The 25,225-nt window shown below is 32.4% G+C and overlaps 1 protein-coding gene across 2 annotated transcripts in view; it reads left to right on the top strand.

Annotated features, from left to right (window-relative positions):
* The first annotated feature begins 7,440 nt into the window (after window positions 1-7,440).
* The window catches only part of LOC143246376 (insulin-like growth factor 2 mRNA-binding protein 1), a 59,908-nt gene continuing 42,123 nt past the window's right edge, over window positions 7,441-25,225 (top strand). Inside the window, exons 1-3 of one of the 2 annotated variants that reach the window (XM_076492967.1) lie at window positions 7,441-7,524; window positions 8,182-8,253; window positions 23,188-23,294. In XM_076492967.1, coding sequence (XP_076349082.1) covers window positions 8,207-8,253; window positions 23,188-23,294 — 154 coding nt within the window. In that variant the 5' untranslated portion in view covers window positions 7,441-7,524; window positions 8,182-8,206. Of the gene's footprint in view, window positions 7,525-7,642; window positions 7,782-8,181; window positions 8,254-23,187; window positions 23,295-25,225 lie in introns of those variants that run through there. The other variant, XM_076492966.1, reaches the window with a different exon arrangement.

Raw genomic sequence — 25,225 nt, 5'->3', positions numbered from 1 at the left:
CCAACCATAATGTTAACCATGTCCACTGCAGTCGGTAAAATCAGTTCTTCTGCGATGGTGTGAGGCTTTTTACATATCGCTTCTCTATATGCCACCTTATAGGATGCTAGCAAAGCATTGCTTGGAATTCATGCTTGTTTTTAAAATGTACCTTTTTGTTCTTTCAATTCTTTTAACTTTCTGGTAAAATAATTGCGGGATTTACTAGCCATGTTGGGATGATTAGTCTCTAAGTGGCATTTTAGTTTACTTGGAAGCATGCACTCTGAAACCAAAACTTTTAGACATAATACACACTGTGGACACTCTTTATGATTGACATCTACCGAAGTAAAACCAAATATAAGATAACTATCGTCATATTTATGATATTTCCGTTTTTCCACAACCTTGTCACTGGTTTGTGGTTCGCCATCCTTTTCTTCACTTCCACACTATTTATTAATGCTCAATCTTTCCATTTTTATGCACAAGGACTAATAATCAATACAATATTTCACTGAACTTCGCTAGACCTCGCAGACACTTGATCACAACACCCTTCAGTTATTTCGATTACTGGCGGACCAGGATAGTAGACAAGTATTTATGTACAAAATCTAAAAAACAAGAAATTTAGAGAAGTTACTGGTTTGGTTTGGTTTGAATTTTGAGCTAAGCTACACGAGGGCTATCTATTTAGGTTCTTCTTTTTGCCTAGGGGCGCCATGGAAACATAATGTGACATTAATAGCGCCGCGAACCGAGAAAGTTTGGGATACGCTGAACTAAAATGTAAAAGTTAGATCCTTTTTAGATTAGGTGCCATGATAATAACAAAGAGTCTTTCATCACAGGATATGCTAGCGATAAGCTTGTGCGTTACATCATTCAATATGGCAACGCGAGCTACACATTCATCGAGTGATTCAAAATCAGACACGGTTCAAAGGTAATTAAAAATGATAATATTAGTAGAAGCAAACGCATACTTTTACAAACTTTGTACTGTTTAGGTAAACTAATTTAGTTTTCTGTTGCAATCTAAAGCCAATCTAGAGAGAGGAAAACAAGTAATTTAAATTTATTTGCTAACTTTTTAATGGTTGCAAAGTTGGTCAAATCAACTGAGTTCTTATATAGTTCGGTTTCGAATCCGCGTCACACCGAACATGCTCGCCCTTTCAGCTGTTTGGGCGTTATAATGTGACGGTCAATCCCACTATTCGTTGGTAAAAAGAGTAATCCACGAGTTGGCGGTGGGCGGTGATGACTAGCTCGCTCCCTTCCCTCTAGTCTTTCACTGCTACATTTGGGACGGTCTGTTTGTTTATTTTTGAATTTCGCGCAACACTTAAAGTGTATGTTTAGTACACAAATCTGTAGAAAAATGCCTAATTCAAAAATATGATTTTTTGTATACAAAACTTGTAACAGTTTCTGAAAACTATCTAAATTTGGGGATTATTTTGTGATTACAAGGCTAGTCACATCAACTGTACCTGCACGTGAAAAATTAAAACATATTTCATGTTGATGTTCTTTGTTAAAGAGTACTTTTTTATTCTGTATTTTTGCACTGTTTAAGACTTTCTCATTGTTTCAAACTGTTTTCTTTTAATACGGCTTTAAATATATAAAGGGTTGTGTATATGATATTGTAGCTAAAGAGTTTCATTTAAATATTTCTTTCTCTAATGTTTGTTTGTTTGTTTTTTGAATTTCGAGCAAAGTTACTCGAGGGCTATCTGCGCTTGCCGTCCCTAATTTTGCAGAGTAAGACAGGAGGGGAGGCAGCTAGTCATCATCACCCATCGATAACTCTTGGGCTATTCTTTTACCGACGAATAATGGGATTGAACGTCACATTATAACGCACCTACGGCTGAAAGGGCGAGCATGTTTGGTGTGACAGGAATTTGAATCAGCAACCCTCGGATTACGAGTGGAGTGCCTTAACCACCTGACCACGCCGGGCCCGAGAAATTACTGGCATAGCCAAAAGTACAAGTAAACAAAAACATATCTCAAACATTTGAGAACATTATCGAAAGAAATGTATCGCGATCTAATATTAAAACTGTGAACTACTTCAGTAGTTCGCACGATGTCCGACAGATGCCGATATCGCTGTGTTTCCCTGGAAAATTTGAAATATCCCGTGGTGCCCTGTTTGGGAACTACTGCTTTAGTTAGTTTTTCACAAGAAATAAAATACATATACAAAAAATAAAACATATACAGTCATGTGAAAAAGTTAGGACACCCTATGAAAGCCTGTGTATTTTTGCAACATTTTTGGATATATAGATATTTAATCTAAATTTACTGAGAGATTATAGGAATATAACTGAACAATTAAAATTGAAGAAAAGACTTCAGATGCCAATACCAGATCCAAGGGTGGAGACAACTGCTTTTGTATCCTATGTGGAATTTACTAGAGAGTGGTGGACATCTACCTCTTAACTAATGTACGGTCTATTGCCATCCATAAGTAAAAAGACAGCATCCAATGCCCAAAGTAAGGACCACATCCTAAGAGTTTGAACGATTGTGAAGCCTACTAGAGTAATGCCTGTTTCTGCGTTAACCAGAAGTTCAAGTTCTCGCTTTTATAGCCTTACAGATATTTATCAAGCTAATTCTAGTCCTAAAAGAACTAAGCTGATCACTAGACTTTTCAGTGCAAGCAGTTTATTGTGATCCATTCAGACGTGGCTAAATTTGATTTCAGCTCTGGAGAATTTGCCACATCACTCAGTGTTTGTTGTTTATTATCCTGTATTTACTTATTCAATGGCAATTACTAAAATTTTTGCATTCCTTGCTGCTCAACAGAGTATAGGCATCGTGGGTTGACTAACATCTGCTTATCCCTTTGGCCAGAACAAGTAGTTCTGCTATCATTGCTGCTCGGCAAAATACAGGCAGCTTCTTTGTCAACCCCTCCCAGCTCACGAATGAAACAAACATTTCACTTTTCTCATCCTGGATAACATCCAAGCATTGGTATTTGTTGTGGTATATACACTGTGGGTAGAATTTGTTATGGCACATACTTTAAGAGCAGACCTACTCACTCACTTGAAATCAGTGTGTTTGCGATGTAGTGTCAGGAAGTGAGGGTTAACTCTCATTCAAAGTATAACCAAACATGGAGGACGCGCCTGAATATGTCAGTCCATCTCAGAGGTAGCCATGATACTGTCACTGGGGGCTTTTGCTTCTCTAATGACCTGCCAAAACTTATCATTTCATTTTAGTTAAGATGAAAATACGTTGGCTTTCTGTGAATTATATATTATCTGAGGTGGAATAGACTTTCAGATATTTGTCCTTTTCTGAACTTTGACCTTAATTCAATAGATCTCTCAATTCTTCAGTTGGTCAAATTGACGATGCAGCACACAGATGAATGTTTTCAAGTATTCTTATCACTTTGTTTCAAAATGTCCTGTGGTAACTAAGGTAGATTATTCAAGCTTAGGATCAGAAATGGAGAGTTGGTTCTTGAGTCCATTCATTCTAGACAATTACCTACGTGAAACACAATCAATTGTCAAGGCCCTCTTTGCTCGTTTTCTGAAACATCAAGGGAATAAGTTGCTTGGCTTCACAAACAGAAACATATGGATTTCATCATAGTCACTTCCTCGTGCTTTTTTTGGCCAATGAGATGCCAACGATGTTGCAGGTGCAGAATGATATTCACATTCAGAAAGCTCAGTATTTGATACTCACTACTACAACTGCTAAAAGGTTTAAGTTAATTTGTACATTTATAACATGTAACAACTCAAATATATTGATTGTTTATCTGTTGAATTTCACACAGAGACACTTGAAAACTACTATGCTAGCTATCTCTTATTTGAAAATAATATATAAGTCAACGCCATCCACTGCAAATTCTAAGATTGCAAGACAAGCGCCCTAAACATCAGGCCACGTTAGATGCAAAGATATTGAAAAGATTCTGATTCCCTCCTTCTCTGATATTTTTTTTTCTCACAGGAGCATGTCCAGCTTCATAAAAAATAAACAGCTTAACAAAGCCACCTTACACATAAAGTGCATTTTGCATTTATGTTTGTTTGTTTTTGAATTTCGCGCAAAGCTACACGATGGCTATTTGCACTAGCCCTCCCTAATTTAGTAGTGGGAAGGCAGCTAGTCATCATCACCAACCGCTAACTCTTGGGCTACTCTTTTACCAACGAATACTAGGATTGACCGTAATATTATAACGCCTACATTGCTGAAAGAGTAAGCATGTTTGGTGCGACGGCCATTCGAATCCGCGACCATCAGATTACGAATCGAACGCCTTAACCCACCTGGCCATAAGGGGCCTTTGCATTTATGATCTGGATTTATTGTAGGCCAGGTTCTCGAGTGTGACTGACCTTGGCCACTGTCTAACAGAAAAACAGCTTTCTATTTCTTGATGACGAGAAACCCACTTGAAATAAAAGTGTATCTCAGAACGGGTGGTATGAGTATTAACACGTTTATTGATAAGAAGAGAACCTGAAGATGACCTATGAAGGTCGAAACGTTGTTCTCTCCTTGTTAATAAAAGTGTTAATACCCATACCAGCCGTTCTGTTTGTTTGTTTTCTTAAAGCAAAGCCACATCAAGCTCTCTGCTGAGCCCACCGACGGGAATCAAACCCCTGCCAGCCGTTCTGAGATATAGCTTTTTATTTATATATATCATATGCTAAACGTCTTGTCAAATAAAATTTTCGCCAGGCAGTATCAAGTTTTATCCATTTCTAATAGAAATTAATGAATAAAGATAGGTTTAGAATCAAACAAACTGAGTGGCACTCTCAACAAAGTGCCATATGAAACCTGCACATACTGTAATGCAGATCAAAGAATACCAAAAGATGTGCTGCAGAAAGTTCTCACATCTAAAGCTGAATTATAACAAGAGCTTTATCAAATTTAGTATATTTCAAATTATAATTTTCAAAATATTTTACAATTGTCCAAATATGAAATATATCAGATATTTATATAATATTAAGATATGTAGTATCTGCACAACACATTAAAAAGCAATGAAATTTTATATCAAAATTGTTTTCCAATTTCGTGGTCATAGGGTCTGTGTTTGACAATTTTGGTGTATCAAATAGTTGTCTATGAATGCAAATTAGCATTTCAACGTAAAATAGGTGTGTGGTAAATGTAAATCTGTAACCATTGACAACTACGGCCTCTCGAAGAGAAGTCAGATAACCATTTGATAATTGTATAAGATATTTTACATTCAGTTAAATTAATGTTTTTCTATTGTCTTAAATGTTATCAAAAGTTTTTGAGCGAAAAGAAAATAGGTTTTAATTTATTGTTTATCGTTTGTTTGTTTTTGAATTAAGCACAAAGCTGCACAATGGGCTATATGTGCTCTGCCCACCACGGGTATAAAAACCCGGTTTTTAGTGTGTAAGTCCGCAGACATACCACTGTGCTACTGTATTGTTTATCGTTAAAGCCTTTAATTAAACCATTCTTGAAACAGACCAAGTGCCAACGATTTGTTTCTATCGGTCAAAACATTCTGCAAATGATTTAGAAAATAATACCTTTCAAGAAATTTCAACATATGATTAGTTGAAATATTTTGCAATGAATAGTTTACCTGTACAACTGATTTAGGTGATTGTTTAATATGTTTCCAGATTACTCACTGGTTTGCTTTCCTCAATAACATGAACACGATATCCTTTATACACAATATATATATATATATATACACAATATCTATAGCCCCTCCCCCAAGGAAATGTTTTCACACCGAAATTAAGACAAGAATAAAGGTTTGGAAACACAACTGTACAAAAACCAGAAAATGAACAGCTTTCTACATTATGATGAACTTCTAATGAGGGTAAGATATTTTCTTTCGTGGAGACAATCCCCAAAGCTACACCTGAGAAAGTGAGGAAAAGTAGAAAAGGGATGGTATGTGAAATTTTTGAAGGTAAGTACTATGTTTTTTTTTTTATTTTAATACGTATATTTTATTTATTGTTGTAAAATCAACTAAACTATCGAAATTAAAGTTTATTAGCTGAGATTAGGTAAGATGATGAACGTGTACTCACTAGTAGCTTGTGCGTTATGTAATTCTATAGGGTAATGTGAGCCGCATGTTCATTGAGCAATTTATAAGCACTAAAAACTAAAAAAAACAAAACCTTTACGGTGGTATTATTAGTTCGACATGGTTCAGAGGGTAATAAAATTTGAGCAGAAACACGTGCATACTCTTAATAGTTATGGTATGGAGACTCTGAACTTTACTTTTTTGTTACGAACTCAGTCACACCGATCGGACCCGTGGGAAGAGGGTTCATTATACCTTGAATTATGGCCAGGTAATTAAGGCACTAAACTCCTGAGCCAAGGGTCGCGGGTTCGAATCCCCGTCACGCCAAACATGTTCGCCCTTTCAGTCGTGGGGGCGTTATAATGTGAGGGTCAATCCCACTATTCGTTAGTAAAAGTGGTTGGTGATAATTAGCTGCTTTCCCTCTAGTCTTACATTGCTAAATTAGGGACGGCTAGTGCAGATAGCCCTCGTGTAGCTTTGCTCAAAATTCAAAAACAAACAAACCTTGTATTATTTCTGCCTTGTTCTTACACAAAATTTTAAGAAAATGTTTATCTAGTTTATCTTCCATATCTGTTGCTGCCATGAAAAATTATTGAACATTTATATTTTGAGAAGCTTTCAGCTATTGAAAGGTAGCGGAATGATTTCGGGCACTTCTAAACAGAAGTTGGATGCAAGGGGCTAGGAAAACAAGTCCTATGCCACGTAGAATTAATTATCAGCTGGTGACCTTGCTTAAATAATATAAAGTTATTACACTGTTTTGAAGCAGTGGATATATAACCAAATACAACTAAAATATTACAAAAACACGGTGAATTGGATATAAAACTTATAGTTTCCCTATTTAATTTCTTTTATTGTGGTTTTGTTTTACTTATAATTCTGTGAAATGCCAAGAGTTTTTTTTTATTTGATTTTTCATTTTTTTAACCTTCTCGCTAACTTTTAATCCAGTTCAGATTACGATGGTAAAATTTTATTTGTCAGTAGGACGAACTCTGAAAAGTATTGCAGTTTTTAGGTCTAGTACTTTGGTTTGGAACTTTCGGTCAAAGCTGCACAAAGTTATATTTGCAGCCAGTGGCAGATTTAGGTAGGGCCTAGAGAGGAGTTAGCCCCATGGATCATAGTCTTTATGGGGGCCCATTGATCGTTTTCTTCTATGTAAAATTACATGGAACCCTGAGCCTACAGAACCTTAAATATGCCACTGTTCGCAGCTCGTAAGCAGCTTTCACCGTCAACTTATCTCACCAAAAATTGGGATTTGGTTGTCATACAAGGTGCAGGGCTCATTTCTGCGGTGACCATACGCGTTGTTAACTCCTGATTCCGAGTCTGAGCACACAAACCAAATGAACACCTTCGCCCATTTAATAGAACATAAAATAAATGTTGGAGTTTTGAAGGTAATTATGAACATTTTCATATATTTTTATTCAGTACCTGTGTTTTTGTTAATTCAGTTTGTTATTTATCTCTTACTAATGCTGTAACGCTAAAGATATTGGCTACATGAATATAATTTCTGTTTATGGTTTCAACCAATGAAATATCTACGTAAATAACCGGCTTTTTGCTGATTGGTGAATTGAATCTCGACCAGCAACTAGCTCAGTGGCACAGCCGACATTAGGCATCCATTGATGAAATCGAGAGATTGAAGGTATTTTAATTATTATCCACCATTCTAGACTTATTCATTTTTATTTATGAATGTATAGTAGATTTACTCACATTATTATCCATCTCGATCGATATTACATCCTGTTGATATACATATATTATTATGAAAGACTATTTTATTTCGAGTCCCAGTATTAAGTTTAACTGAGTACAAAAGACTTTCACTACTAGTATTGAAGTACTACTAAGTTAGGCCCAAGACTTGAAGTAGAATAATTATAACTTGCTGTTGTTAGCTAACTTACTAATATTATATAAAATTATAAAAAAATATAATGTTTTTAGAGAAATTATTGTAAACGGATCGATAGTACAGTTTCATGTAAGTTTTGTTCACTTAAAATTCACTACTTACACCGAGGTTTCTTCCTTTATTACAGTTTATATCACCTAGGATATAACGTCATGGGATCCGAACTGTTGATGGAGGCTCCATTTCCTCAAGGTCGAAGGTAAGATTTTAGTTGGTCAATTAACTTTGAATAAAAACATGTTAGAAAATATTTTTAGAAAAGATATAAGTAATGAATTATAAGCTTATTAAAACCTTTGTGTAACATATGACTAAAGAAAACCAAAATAATCGTTAGAAGTATATTAGTGTTAAGTAAACCAAACTTGATGCAGAAAACCATAGACGCCATACACTACTATCTATAGTCATAATTTTATCATGTTAGTATTCTTATGGTACAAAAATATGACATTTTAGTGTTAAATGCATAATGGTACACCTTAAATTTTATATCTTTTAGGGCTAGAAGTAAAGTAAGATCATTTGCTGAAAAATTTATTTCTGTGTTAAACTGTTGCACTTAAGTCAGTTAATTATTTAGTAAATGATGAATACTTTACATTTGTAATTGCATCCTAAGTGTAAATATGTGTATACATTTGTTTAAACTTATAAACATGCATATACCTTAAACTATTAGAATTACATAGTTTTTCTTCCAGATAACATAAAAATTATGATTTATTAAAATCAAGAAAAAATAAGCAGTATCATCAATATCTCCAGTACTGAAAATAGTAAAATAAATATTTACATAACAGCAGAATATAAAATAAATGGGGCTAACAGAGATGTAGGTTTTGTGGTGCACATAGAGGCTAATGATGTAGGGAAAGGTATGTCAGGGGAGCTAATTAATAAGTACTAGGGGTTGATAAAGGTATTTAAGGAATGCTTAGGATTAACTGTGAGGATGACATAAGTAGGTCACGAGGGCTAAATGCTAAAGATATGTTAATATGTAAGGATGAGTACATTGGCTGGTTGGACTCAGAACAGTTCAGTGGAAAAAGAGAAATTTTTTAAAATGAAATGGTTTACACTTAAATAGGTGTAGGGGCTGGCTTGTTTGTTAAAATTATTAGCTTGGCTGTAAGGGAAATTTTAAATTAGGACTAGATAAGGGTAAGGAAAACTAAATGCAAAAAGAATAAGAGATGTTAAGTTTATTATAGGAGATGAGTATATAAGTAGTTATAAGGTAGACTTAATTATTACTACCATAATGCTAAAAGTATAAGAAATAAAATAGATGACTTTAGAGCATTGGTATGAATGGGGGATTTTGATATAATGGTAATAACTGAAACATGGTTAAACATCAGTTGATTTTGATGACAGAAGTTTATTTTAGAAATAGGGTTAGAAAATTAAAGTGGGAGGGAGGAATGGCTTTATATGTAAAATGAGAGTTATCTCCTGTTGACATTGAGTATATCAAAGATAATAGTAAGGAGATTGAATCCATTTGGGTTTGTTTTAGTGAACTTGAAAGGAAAAGAATTTAAGTAAAAATTTGTTACAAACTATCAAATGATACTGATGAAATTAGTGAGAAAATTTACAATTTGGTTAATATTTCAGCTGTTAATGAAGTCATAGTTATGGGCAATTTCAGTTTTGGGTGTATAAATTGGGAAATGCTACATTCAAACCATGTAGGAGAAAGGTTTTTGGAAAATTTTCAGGATGATCTTCATCAATTATTCAAGGAAGCTGCTAGAAATGCTCTTTTAGATGTGTTAACTTCAAATGTAGAAATAATTGAATGGGTGGAAACTGGGAAATATTTGTGTGCAAGTTGTCATTGCTCTGTTAGGTTCAGTGTTTTGTTTCATATGGAGAAAAGAAATAATGATATTTTGGTTACCAACTTCCAAAAACCAAATTTTGAAGGGTTGTGATTAAAAATTATCAGTTGTAAGTTGGGCACCTAAGTCACTTGGAGATAATGATCAGATGTGGAAGAGTTTTAAAGATAATTTTTAAATATTGAAGGTAAACATATTTCTTATAGAAAGGAAAGGGTAGCTGCAAGTAGAAAATCAGGATGATTTACAGAGAGTCTGAGATAAAAAATTAAAACAAAGCATTATAAATTTAAAAACTAAGTTTACTGGTATGACATGAGATTTAGAAGATTATGTAAGATCAACAAAGTACAGTCATAACATTAATTCTTAAACAGTAGGAATGTTAAAGATAACATCATCAATTGATAATGACTGCTGTTTAAAGGTTAAGACATAAAAAAGGCTGTTATGAGAAAAGGTTGGTTGAAAATGTAAAAATTAACAGTAGAGATTTCTTTAACCCTTTCATGATGGGTCAAGGGCCAAAGCCCATGTCATTGTGTTTGTTGACTTGCATTAAAAATTGCAGTTAGATGCTTGTGGTGTTAAAATACTAAATCTATAGTTTTGTACAAATTGGGAACTGAAATTATCAATATTGACACTCTAGAATGTAAAATAAGAACCTTGTATCTTTTTATTTTGCTGTGATGTGGCTTATGTACTGAATTAAACACGGTGGCCCAGTTCATCTTTTTCTATTTTTAGAAATGGTCCTTCATATTCACTTACTACAATATTTGACATATAAGAATGCTCCCTAGTGATTTTCTCATCCTTTTTAATTTGTGAAAAGGTTACCACATTTTTTCAAACCAAGATTTCAAGGAGTAAAGTTCTCTTTAATCTGCCTGAAGTTTAATACTTTTTTTAAACCTAAATACGCCTCACTTACCATGCTTGGTAAATTGTAATCGAATTCTATGGTATCAGCATAATTATCTATAATTCTTTGGTTATTAAACTATTTATATAAAACCTAAAAAAAATTTGTTTGCTGTCTTCCACATACAAAACTTTAATAGGCTTAGCAACCTATGTCCAGCAGCAACTAAATTCAAATGTTGTAGATAGAAGGGATAATTGTTTGCTTTTACTTATCTATTTAGTGTTCTGCATTTTAATAAAAATAAGTTTAGTAAATTTTATGCATATATAACTTATAATAATTAGAATATGACTAGTACACAGCCAGGGAAGACAAAGAGTCAGTTTTATATTATTGGATACAGTAACATGAGTGCACATGTGTCATGTTAGTGTAAGTTATGTGATGTTAGTTGGGCACGACTGGAAAGTCAGTATAATTACAAATAATAAATATGTATATAAATATATAAAATTATGATACTTAAGCTACTTATTATATTTTCATGTTATAATATGTAGTCATTGTAGCATGAAAAAAGCATAATTTATATTTATATCTTAATTTTGTATGATAGTTGTGAGGTTGGTTAAGTGACAGACCCCACTTTAATCATGATGTGAAAATTACTTTGCACTCAGACTAGTAACCAAATAGACTCAATATTTTCACAAAGAAATCTTCTATAAAAATATTTTATTAAACAATTTTGGTATTTTGTGTACAAAAAACTTGTAATCTTAAATACCAAATTTTGTGAAGGTGCACATACTCTATCCAAAGTTATAGTGTAAGTACTTTAATGTGGAATCTATATATGAACTCGTGTATATCAAACAGAGCCCATTGTGAAAGGGTTAAATACATTAATGGAAAACAAAATGTTAAAATGGGAATAGGATCCTTGAGGAATGATAAAGGAAAGCTAGTATCTGATGATTATGAGATAGCTGGGGTATTCATTTTGTTTGTGTTGTTTTTACTAAGAAAAATTTAAGCAGTATTTCATATCTTGAGTAGTTGATAAATGGAAACAAGATCAAGAAGGTAACTACATAATATTTTTCCAAGGGTTTTGAAGGCGGTTAAAGATTGGATATGAAAGCCACTTACTACTATTTTTTTCTAGTCCTTGAATAGGGGTATGTTCCAGAGGACTTGAAGGACTTTTGAAAGGAACTAATAAAAAGTGTCTGAGTAATTATAGACCCATTAGTCTTACATTAGCTTTGGGAAAAGTTTTAGAAATTCTGATAAAAGATGTTTTACAAAGTCATTTAACAAAGTTTAAAATTTTATTGGATACTCAACATGGTTTCACAAAGGGAAAATCTTGCCTTACAAATCTTTTCATTTTTTTTTTTTAAAGGTTAATGTTTATGTAGGTAAGGGTGTAGATTTGGTGTATCCAAATTTTCAGAAAGCATTTGAAAAGATGCCAGGTAAAAGGCTTATTAAAAAAAAAAAAAAAAAGTGTGGGGGATAAGTTAACTAACTGAATAGAGGAGTGGCTGGGAGGAAGAAAGCAGAGGGTTGATACAAATGGAGCTTAGCCAAAGTGAATTAACCCTGTTGCCACAGGACACAGGTCAAAGGCCATGTCATTGTGACTTGCTTTCAAAATTTTTAAACTACTGTTTTATAAATTTATATTGGTGAGTTTGATATAAAATCATAGATTATAATTCAAATTGTATTATTATACATTAGTTAATATCTTAGCCTAAAAATAAACATTAAAAGAACACACCTTAATATAAATTTTTGTGTTTCTGCTATGTTGAATGCAGCCTTGGTTCAAATTATGTTTGTGATGTCCAACTACAGAGTCTGTAGTTTCATAAAAATTAGAAATTCAAATTATCAGTATTTACAAGCTATATTATAAAATAAGAAACTTTTACCTTTTGTATTTACTGAGACACTGCTCCATAAACAGAATCAAATACAGCAGCCTCTCCCACCTCTTTCCATTTTTCAAGATACTTGATTACATGAACCTACTTCTGTCTGTGATGTGTGACTATCCAATCAAAAGCTCAGAAAGTCCTTTATATAGTTCTCTGATGAACTATTTCAACTTATTTCCATGAAAAGTCATTTCTTTTCATTCTGGGTTTAAAGAGGTTAAGTTGACACTTTAGTGAGCTGTTGAATTTCATATTTTTTAGATCCAAGTACAGTTTAGTTACTAAACTTGATAAATTTATGGTATTGTTATAGTAATTTTGTTGTTGTTTTTTTGTTTTGTTTGAAATGTATATATAAAAACTTAATTATTTCATTTCCCATCCTTCACATGCAAAATTTAGTAAGGCTAGTAATCTAAGGCAAACAACAAATAGATATAAAGTTTATAACTAGAAGAGATCTTTATTTCCTGTTTTACATTTTAAGAACTTGTTTGTATATAATACTAGTACACTAAAACACAGCCAAGACAGGTCACTGTGTAAAATGCTAGTTTTATGTTCTTGGGAATGGAAGTCTGAGTGCACATCCACAGTGTCATTGCAACTTCTTCAAAGTTAGCCAGACATGAGCGAAAGGTCAATATAATAATAATAATAATAATAATAAATATATATAAATGTTAAATTTTATGAGATTTAAATTACTTACACTAAACAATTGTGTTTTTGTGTTATCTGCAGTCATTCTAGCATGAAAAAAGCATAATTTGTGTTTATTTCCTGATTTTTATGGTGGGTAAGATGTCAGTCAAATTGGTATACCTTGTAAAATTAGGGTAGAGAAAATAAAACAATACAAAGTTTTACTGAAAGCAAATGTTTGAAAGATACTTAGGAGGCTTTAGAGATTACACAAGTAATATTGGAGATTTTTGGGATAAAGAATTGTGTTTTAATCATGACATAAAAATACTTTACACTTGGATTAGTTATGAAACAAACCTTTAAAAAATACTTTAAAAAATCTGATTTTTTTGTGTGTACAGAAGACTTGTTACTGTTACTAACATTCTACCACATTTTGTGAATATATGCATATTGCATTAAAAGTTATAGTATAAATATTTAATGTCCATATGTATATATTAATGTAAGTATTGTAAACAGAGCTTGTTGCAAAAGGGTTAATGTCATAAGTGGAGTACTTTAGGGCCCATTCCTAAGACTTTTGCTCTTCCTTATTTTCTTCAATGAAGTACATGATGAAAGTCAAATATATTACTTAAATTTGTGGATGATGCTTATTTACAAAAGGATTCAGATCATTTATTAGGTGGGCAAATAAATGGCAGATGGGTTTTTAATTATAATAAATACAAGATAATGCATGTGGGTTATCATGATTTGAATTAAGTTTAATTTGGATGGGAATAACCTTAATAGTGTTATGAAGGAAAGGAATCTTGGTGTAATAGTTGATTAGTCTCTAAATCCATCCAAGCAGTGTGCTGTTCCTAGTGGTAGGGCATACAGGATTTTAGGTCATATGTACAAATGTATCAAGTACAAGTCTAAAGAGGTTATAATTTCATTGTACAGGTCAGTGGTTAAGCTGAATTTGTAATACTGTGTTCAGTACTGAGGTCTCCACCTTAGGAAAGACATTGAATTGTTATAGAGGGTTCAGAGAAGAGTTAATAGAATGGTGCCTGGGATGGAGGGGTTGTCATATGAGTAGAGGCTGAAATTGCCTAGATTGTTTTCTCTTGATAAGAGTTAAGGGGGAATTTGATGAGGTGTGTAAGATTATAAAGGGAATTGATAGTTTGTAGAATGGACAGCAACTGCCTGTTGTGAAGACGCAAATGTAAAGGACGACATTTTGAACGTCTTCCACCCTTTGTCTTAAAGTCAGTGTGAGTGTGTGGGTGTTGTCGGTCTTTTATAGTGTCCTGGTGGATTGTGGAGATTGTGTTATGATTGGTTTGATTATCACTGTTTCTGATTGGAGGAGAGATTTCCTGTAGATTCAACCAATGGCAGCTACAGGTTACTCACCTCTAATCTGGAATCTCTGTTTAGTGAAGGTTTACTGGAGATAATATAAAATAGTTCTTTGATTTTATTTGTCTTCCACCTGGCCCTGAATGGTGCCGTTTGAGTTAATGTTTCGTATCATTGGCCATCAGGCTATATGAGCCTGGCTTACTTTCCTAATGCCGCCTTTGTCTCGCTCTCCTTTCTCAAGGGTCATTTTCATACTGCCCCACCTCACTTCATCACCTTAAACAATTCAAAGCAAAATACAGGTAAGCTCCCATGCAAAGTTAAATAATCTTTCACAAGAGGGTGTGAAGAGGAACTACAACCTTCCTGACCACCCCTGTTGGGGAGAGAATTCATCAGACTTCTCTCTCTCTAAACTAAACCCCTGTCAAGTGCATTTAGTTTAGTTCTTGTCTTTCAGCATTTTTCTGTGTCAGTAATTCTAGTTTTCTCCCAGTTTATTATGTGTCTGACTGATGTGGCATGCTCTGCAATGGCTAAATTTTGTGTTTTCATGAGTCTTGTACTATCTTTGTTCTTTTGTTCTTGTCGTGAGTGTTCTTCTCATTTCTCCAATGTATGTGTTGTTGCAGGAACACGGAACTTCGTAGATGACGTTTTTGAGATTCTCTTTGGTAGATCTCTGTTTATACAAGATAGTACAAGACTCATAAAAACACAAAATTCAGCCATTACAGAACATGCCATGTCAGCTGGACTGGGAGAAAACTGGAATCATTGACACAGACAAATTCTGGAAGACAAGAAAAATCAAGGAATCATTTTATGTTAGCACTATTAAACCTTCACTACACAGAGATTCTGGATTAGAGTTGAGTAACCTGTGATTGCCATCAGTTGAATCTACAGGAAATCTCTCTTCCAATCAGAAACCATGATAATCCAATCAATCATAACACGCTTTCTACAATCCACCAGGATACTATAAAAGACTGACAACACTTACATATGCACTGACTGGAAGATTTTTGAAATGTCATTCTCTACACTTGTGTCTCCACAACAGGCAGTTGCCATCCATTCTGCAAAATGTCATCATGAATACTCTGCCTAAACAATCTATCAAGGAATTGATAGTGTTGATCCATCATTATTTTTTATATTTGAGAGTGAGAATAGTGGGACTAGGAGACACAAATAAAAGTTTTTGCAGGTTAGGTGTAATCATCAGTTAAGACAGTTTTATTTTACTAATAGGGTGGTTGGGCTTTTGGAATGAGTTGCCTTAGGATTTTGTAGAGGCAATAAATTTAAGTGAGTGTAAGAAAAAACTTTAATGATATGAATGATATGGGCTGGATTTAAAGTTTTTTTTTTAAATGTATTCATATTAAGTAAATTTAGAGGATGTATAACAATCAGTTAATATGTTAACTGGTTTTGACAAAGGCTTGAAGTTTAAATTGGGATTTTTACACACACTACTATTTTGAAGTAGTTGTACTACTAAAAGTGACTTAAATGTTTGTGTGTGCCTGAGGACTTGTGTTATCATGTTGATTTCACGAAAAAAAAATTGTATTAAGTTATAATACAAATTTACCACTTTTTATCTTTTGTTACTAATTTTGTGATTTTGAAGAGTATAATAGAAGAGTATAATTTTGTCATTGAAAAAATATTTTAAATTTCTAAATGTATATCATATACTAGTATGAAATCAAATATTAAGATATTATAGTAATGGGAGAAAAATATTCTCTTGATATTGTGTATTTTTTCACTTGTTCATTAAGAAGCTAATTTTTAAGTTACGAGAATGTGATTATCTACATTTATAAATTTTAAATAACATTTTCATTCTTAGCCTGAAAACAACAGTATATAAAGTATACCTTTGAAAAATAATTTTGGATAGACTTATTAAATATGGCATAGACTTGCATCATTTTGTGGTTACTTAAACTTTACTGTATGTTTCTAAGAACTTTGCTCTAAAAATGAGCTCATTAAAAATTATGCTTCTTGATGTTGTATCTGATATTTTTCTCACTATATGAAGTATCATATTACACAAGTTTCTGAAGATGCTATCTTAGATATTTTACTTGAAAAAACAGAAGATATGGTTGGACGTGAATAATTAGATGGATTTGAGTATTGGCATTGGTCTTAAAACCTTGGATGAACTTAGGTTCTCAAGTTCAAGCCTTAACCAGGGCAGATTTAACATTTTGATAAGTTATAAATTTGGAAAAAATGAAGTCTCTAGTTCCTTATCTACTTTTGGTGAAAAAAGCAAATTCTGAGATTTACTCATTTAAAAAAGAAAATCTTTTTTGAATTTAAGAATATGAACTTTATTATGATCCTATTGTTCCTCTACGAGGCTGAGGAAAGCTTCATTTAAATCACTACATGTTTGTAAAACATTTATTGTTTAACACATTGTAGACAACTAGGGACTATTTGATCCTTCATCACTCTCTTTATATACCTGCAACTGAATCTGCTAGGACAAGATGAATCAGAGGTGATTTTGAAGTAACTTTCAGAAAAAAAATAATAAATTGAAGGGAAAGAAGTTTTACATTTTTTTCTTATCGTTTTTTTTCTGTTGTATTTGATATGCTGTTAGTAATTTCGAAGACTGTTATACTGATTTTTTACATCAAATGGTGCACCAACAAGAAAGCTTTTGTTTATAAAGGCAACAAACAGAAGAGACATTTGCTAAAACCAAAATTATTATACAACCTGTATGTGTAAAACAAGTACTTTGGTCTGATGAGTCAAAGCTTGTGAATTTTATAATCAAAAGGTGAAAGATCACATGTGGCAGGAGCAGTAAGAAATTATTTGCAACCTTCAGTTAAGCATGGAGATAACATATAAGTTCAGGTTGATTAATTACAACTTGAGTTGGCAAACATTACACTTATTCACCCACCATTGTGTTTCTTTTAGACAACATTTAACAGTGTCTCAGTAGAAAGAAAACAAATAACACTTTTGCATGCTTGGTGTGGCCTTATCAGAACCCAGAATTCTCTGTTGAGTGTATGTGGAAATATTTTGATTGTGAAAAGTAAGGAAGGCATGCAATCAAAGGAGGAACTCTGGGTGTTGCTTCAAAATACCTGAAATTCATTTTTATATTGAATATCTAAAAGCTTGAAGAAGACATTCTTCAGTGTTTACGGCAAGGATTTCAGCTAAAATATGTTGTGCACAATGTTAAAGAAATGTTAACTTGCTTTATATTTATTTGTTTTGTCTTTAGACCTTATGATATTCTGAAATTACCTGCACTAAGCTGTACTTGGTATGCCTTGAATTTAAAATGCATTGTGCTGTGAGGCTCCTCTACTTCATCCATTGTACTGCACATACACACACACACAAACTAATTATATTCAGTTTTGACAAACATTCTCCAAACATTGTTAATGTGTTAAAATTAAGTGTTCTTTGTTCCCATTAAATCAATCTCTAAACTGTATATACTTACCTCATCTCAAGTTGTCTGTCTTTTCATTGAAGAAAGTTTTTTTAGCTTTTCAACAGATATAATTCAATACATAAGCCCTTTCTTACTCCACAAAAAATTGACAGTATATACAATATTTACAGAAACTATAAAAAAAACTCTTAAACCTATATATGTGTTCTGTTATTAAATAATAGTTTAATTAATGCTCTTATCTAATCATATTTAAACTTTTTGTATAGCTGTTTTCAAAGCCGTGTTTCATTAGTAAATGACCAAACCACTTGATGTAGCACTGTAACAAAGTTTTAACCAAGGCCTTTACAGAATCATGGAATCATTTGAAAATCAAGAAATTATAATATGTTCTCAAGGGTTGATAGGTTCTGAGCAAAATTAGTTATTCTTTGAGATGACCAGATGAATTGCACACCAGAAATATGTTGCAGAAATGTAAATGAGCCTGATTCCTTTTTTCTTTTTTGTCTTTGTGAATTACTGTAACTAAATGCCAGTTAATGATTTTAAAATATTTTGAGTTAAAATTGTTGTAATATAATTAGAAAGTAATATTTAAAATTTTATTAAGTGACAAGAAATATGAAATGCTTGAGAAAATTTTTAGTCTTTAGACACAGTTTGAATTGAGTTCTTTTTTAATCAAAAACTCTGTACTTGGAAAATGTATTATACGGGCAATGCAACTGCATTGTTACATTTCAAAACAATAAAATATTTACTTATCAGTAAATGTTTAATGTTTATTTTTATATGTTAAATAATGCAGTGTGCACATTTCCATATTTGTTATTCCAGACAATTCAGTATTGTTTTACATTTTTATAAGCATGTTTATGACAGTTTTAGATTCTTAAGTATATAATGTGTAACTACACAGTTATGTAAATGCTTTCTAACCAATTAAAGGATACAAGTTATCATAAGTGACTATTTGTTAGGCAAACAAGCATGTGGCCGAAGTAAAACAAAACAATATTTTGACATTCTTCAAGTAGCTTAGATCCAAAGTTGGACAACATAGGAATTAGAAAAATGTCCATGTAAACTGCAAGTTACAAAATTATCTTATAAAGTTTGAAAGCCATTAGGGAATGAATTAAAGTAAAACAAGGACGACTATTCAGATGATATTGTATTATTATGTTAACAAGTAACAACATGTTTAACTTCTAGGTACAGTAGTGTTTCATTTTTACATTGATGTGAAAGTTTTTTGAGTAACATTATAACCAAATTTTTAAGTATTGGGTTGAGGAATAATTTGTGAGCGTTTTTTCAAGTTAAAAATATATATTCATAAATGAAACGCTTTCGCAAAATATTTCATGTCATTTGGTAGATAATTTTTTGCTCTAATAGATGGTGTGTTTGATTTTCATATGTCTTTAATTTTTGCTTTCATTTTCAGCTCATTAAATGGAATGTCAAGTGGACAAAATCGAGCGTTTTCGACACCATCTGCTTTTCGCATTTAATTTCTTGCAATTTCGTTTAAAACAATGCATACTATATACCTAGGTATTACATGAAATAAAGTATCATAATAAATGTTTTGGGTGTAATGTGTTCATGCATTGAAGTATTGTATAGTCTTGCATGTAATGCTTGAATGAAATTATTTAAAAACGCTCACGAATTATTCCTCAACCTAATATTTTGTATGTGAAACAAAAGTTGACTTGTATAGTTAAGTGACTTGCATTTTCATTTAATTTAGACAGCAGCAATACATAAAACATATTTTAAGCAATCGAGAAAATAATTTCAGTGACAAGTCTACATTACAGCTTATAAGATTTGCAGATTTTCTAAACAATATTCTGAAGAAAATAAATCCTCAAGTATCAGACACATTGTATTTTTTGGGAAAGCCAAGGCATGGAAATTACCTTGGCAACATTTAATTGATCATCATTGTTGTGGGGATTTATAACTAATAAGTTGTTGACTCCATCTGTTTTGATTTTATAAAACTTTGATTTTTTTATAGCAAATAATAATCTAATGTTATAACAAAATTGGTATTTAATGTTTTTTTTTAGGTAATATATGGTAGTGTAAGAACATCTGGCTGTTTTCTTTTAATTTCTGATAGAAAAAAGAAAGGAAGAGGAGGTGGTAAGACACCACCTAATTCTGCACCTGGTTGTATAACATTAAATCAGAGTGTTTTTAATTTCTTCCCCTTGGTGTGGATTCCTGTAGATGGTGAGGGGGCCTCCCAGGGAAGATTCTCTTTCAGTTTAACTCCTTAACTCCATATTGGTGAAGTTGTTCTTCCCTTGGTCCCTGAGACAAAATTCTTGGGGCTTACCTTTGACTGTAAGCTGACCTTTATACCACACATCAAGCAGCTACAAGTCAAATGTATGAGAGCACTGAACATCCTCTGTGTCCTCTTTTCCACCACTTGAGGAGCGTATCGATGTTCTATGCTAAAGATATATTGTGCTTTTATTTGATCAAAACTAGATTAAGAGTCACTGGTCTATAGCTCTGCCAGGATCTTAGGCCTTAAAGATGCTGTACCCATACATTATTGGGGACTTAAGCTCTGCACTTCCTCGGTCCAGAGTTTGTACACAGTCTCATGAACCTCCTCTACACCTCTGCCATTTGCAACTGTCTTTACTGTATGTTTCTAAACTTCGATCCTTATTACAGCATCCCACCTGGGGTTGTGTTTTCCTTCCTCAGTGGGCCTTACATTTTCAGAACAGAAAATTTACCATTGTTTCTTTTGGCCTTTGTATCCAACAGCAGCCCATCCCATCATGGCTTTTTACAATCCCCAAATGTAACCTTTCTTTAAGTCATCTGAGAAAAGCAGATACTCCTGATCGGAAGTACTGCCTGTTATTAGTTGAACATCTTTTGAACTATCCTTCCATTCCTGTTTATACAGATCTTTCAAAATCAAGTGACTGTGTGGGCTCTGCCATGGTTTGTTGTGGTTCGGTGGTTCCATACAGAATCCTATCTACAATTTCTATGTTCATTGCTGAACTGTGTGCCATTTCTCATGCCCTGGATTACATGAAAGCCAAACAGTACTCAAATTGCACTATTTATATTGACTTGCTTAGTTCTATACTGCCCTGGAATCACTTCATGTTTGTTCTCACCGATGTTTAAAACCGACTGGCCCATTTCTCTTTAACATCTACTTCTATCCAATTTTTCTGGATACTAGGCCCTTATTGATATTTGTGGGAATGAGCTCGCCAACACTGCAACTAAATCTGTCTGTTCTGGCACTATCACTGCTGTGCCTGTTTTGTACATGGACTATCACCCTGTATTCAAGGCACAGCTCTATGCCAATTGGCAATTGACATGGAGTGAGCAAAGTTAAAACCAGTTTTTCCAAATAAAATTTTCTATTGGACTTTGACCATCTTGCTTTCATAAGGATTGGAAAGAGGAAGTTCTAACTAGACTACGCATTGGTTACAGTTTTTTAACTCATTGTTTTATTTTATCTGGGACTGATGTACCAATGCGTTTTCTGTGTGACACTCGGGTCACAGTAAGCCACATTTTTCTGTTTTGCTGTCGTTATGACTCAACAGCAGCACCATTTTAAACATGTTTCGTCACAAGGTTGATCCATAACATTAGACAGTGTCATTGGTGATGGTGACACTGTCCATCTTAGAAATGTTTTTAATTTTTTGAAGGCCATTAATCTTTTTAATTTACAAAGTAGAATTTTTTTTAAATGTAATTAATATTTAAGAATTAAAGTACAACTAGTTCAATTTGAAATTATTACAAAATGGCCATAGCATCAAATAACTTGAAACCAGGACTGGAAAGGCCAACTTCAGGTGACTAACACTCATGTTTGAACTTGCCCATTAGTTATCCTGGCGAGTTATAATAATTAAAATTATGCTACAGAAAGTCCTTTACAACTTGTATTGCTGTCGTTTCTCTCTTACTGCTGTAAACTAGATATACAAATTGGATTTAATGCTATTTATGTTTAATTCAAAAATTAAACTTTGTTTTGTTTTACCTTGATTCCTTTTTATGAATTTTAATAATTTTACTTTAATTTTAACTTTTTACCAGATGTTTGGTGCAGATAGCCTAGTTGCTTTGCATCATAAAATACCAAACCAACCAACCAGTTAATTTCTGAAAAAAATTAATGTAGGGGGTTTGACCATTTTGTACCTCTCCCCTAGATTCATACCTGGTTATACACTATTAAATAATGTATTTGTTAATTTTTAAAATGAATGGGTGAAAGAGATTTGGCTTTTCTAGATTTCCCTAAATGTGCACATATTTATACAACATGAGAAAAATGAAGTTAACGTTTGGAAAGAAGTTAAAGGTGGCTTAGACTCTGGACCTTATCTCCTGTATCTGCACCTTCTTATAAAATATCAAAGAATACAGTTGCCCAATTTTAAATTAGAAACTTATAACAGTATAAAAATGAGTAAATTTACACTTTATCTGATACTTAAGTAGCCAGAGAGTTGGCAATGGGCATTCTTTCACCTAGTTAGCATTTCAAAATTATGTATTTTTGTGCTTAAAAGAAAAAAAAAAGATGTATATTGATGACTTGAATAGTTGGAATAACCAGAAACCTCAATTTTGAATAGTTGATTTAATGTGTTGAAATACTTGAAAATGGTAATAACTAGAAACATTAATTTCAGTTATTTCATTATTTTTATGAAATTAATTATTTCTTATTATTTGTGATTAATCAGTAACAAGACATTAATCAGTATTATTATTAGTCAGAGGTAATTGACCATATTGATTGATTTGCTCAGTTTTAAGTACAAAGTGCACAGGATTCTGTATTTTGATATTTTTAGCTATCTGTATAATTTTGTTTCTTCAATGTAATATAATTTATACTTAATCTCTAAAAAAAACAGACAGTAAAAGTTTTTGCTTTTTTTTTCTGCAGAAACCGCACAAACAGAGTTCAAGTTAGTAATGTGCCCAATCATGTACAGTTAGAGGAGATTAAAAGACTGTTGTCAACATTTGGCAATGTTCATCGGTGTGATCAAGGTATGTACACTTTATATAGTGTCGCAAAAATAGTGGTATGTGGCTTAAGTAAATTTCTATAGTGATAGTAAATTATTATTTATCATAATTGGACAATGCTTAAAAAACGTGCTTGTTGATTGCAGTGTAATGATATTATATAAAGTAAAGAAGTACAGTAAATCAATTAATACATTCAAGAATAGATGTACTGAGAATTTGTCTAAATTCTATTTAAACTATATCTGTTTGATAATAGATTAATCAATGGTCCCATTATTCAGTTAGTGCAATGTTCCTCAAATCACAGTAAGTTATAAATGTAAAAAAATGTTCTTCTAATAAGCAGTTCAAAATTGTTGACAGTGACAGATAGCCTTATTAAATTTGCTAGAAATAAAAACAGTGTGAGAGAGTCAAGTTTGGTGGCAATGGAAATTGAAATCTAGACCTTGGATCATGAGATCTTCACCCCAATGAATCATTATATTTAGAGTACAAAATACAAGTTGTAAGGCAGAACACAGATAGCTTTGTATTTAACAACAAACATGATAATATTTCATTTAGTTGATTATTTCATAAAAATCAGTGTAATTGAAATTTTGAATAATTAACTGTTTAAATGATTGAAAGCCTCATTTCAGTTGATTATTCTCATAACAACCGACTTAGTCGTGAATTCAGTCAGTCGTTTAATTAACATGATGCTGTTACAACAGTGCTCTTGAGTAATTGATTAAATTGACCAGCTCCAACTTAAACAGAATTGGTTTTAAGACTAGTTAATAAAGTGAAGTATTGTTACAAAGCTATAAATTTGTAAAGTGCAATAATTTCAAAATTAATATCATTATTCTAAAGGTATAAAAATGTGTCTTTTGGAGCTATATTTGTAATAGCAAATAGTACAAAATATCAGTTTTACAATTCCAATGAAATTAACTGCTTACACCAAAATGTATTTTTTTTTTCACATAATAATGAGTGACTTATAATTTGGTAAATATCTAATTGCTTATGTGTGAATCTGAAGTATAAATGAAGTAATTCATGCAGATGATTGAAAACCTTTTACTTTTTGTGCTTTTCACATCTTGAATATATGTATTTAACATGTCTTCATAAGCACACACTTGCACTCTGTAAATTAAATCTATATGTATGTATGTATGTATGTAAGTATATAAACTGGTTGGGATGGTAGTCTTATTTTTGAATGACTGTTCCAGTGGAAAATGAAAACTTGGATATACTATTTTATTTAGCATTAAGCTGTAAAGTAATTACTGTCAATATAAATAAATTATTTCATGATGGGTCACATGTTAGAGGCTGTGCCATTGTGTTTGTATACTTGCATTAAAAAGTTTATTCAACTACTATATGAGTTTATATTAATAAGTTTGGAATCAAATTGTAGATTATAATTCAAACTTTAACATTATAAGTAAGTTACTTTCTTACTTTAAAAGTAAATATTAAAAGAACACATTTAAATGTAGATTTTAGTGAGTCACATAGTATGTTCAATGCAGCACTGTTTAAAATTAGTTTGTTTTGTCAAACTACTAGGCCTGTAGTTTTGTATGCATTTGGAACTCGTTGCTAATACTAACAAGGTACAATATAAAATAAGAACATTGTATCTTTTTAATATGTTAAGGTATGGCTTATATATTGAATTAAACACTGTAGCCCATTAAGTCTTTTCAATTTTTGAAATGGTCCCTTATATACCCTTCAATATATGACTTGAATAACAAACCAGTAGTTTAGAATGTCCCCCTAGTGGTTTTCTCATGAAATATTTCAGGAAGATGAGTTGTGTATTATTGTTTTATATATAAAACCTAAAAATATTTTGTTTGATATCCTCCACATGCAAAATTTCAAAAGGCTAAGCAACCTATGTCCAGCAGCAACTGAGAACAAAGGTTGTAGTGAGAAGA

The sequence above is a fragment of the Tachypleus tridentatus genome, chromosome 3 (assembly GCF_004210375.1).
Source record: "Tachypleus tridentatus isolate NWPU-2018 chromosome 3, ASM421037v1, whole genome shotgun sequence".
Taxonomy (NCBI): domain Eukaryota; kingdom Metazoa; phylum Arthropoda; class Merostomata; order Xiphosura; family Limulidae; genus Tachypleus; species Tachypleus tridentatus.
The sequence above is the reverse complement of the archived record's forward strand: the minus strand, read 5'-3'. Positions and strand labels throughout refer to the sequence as shown.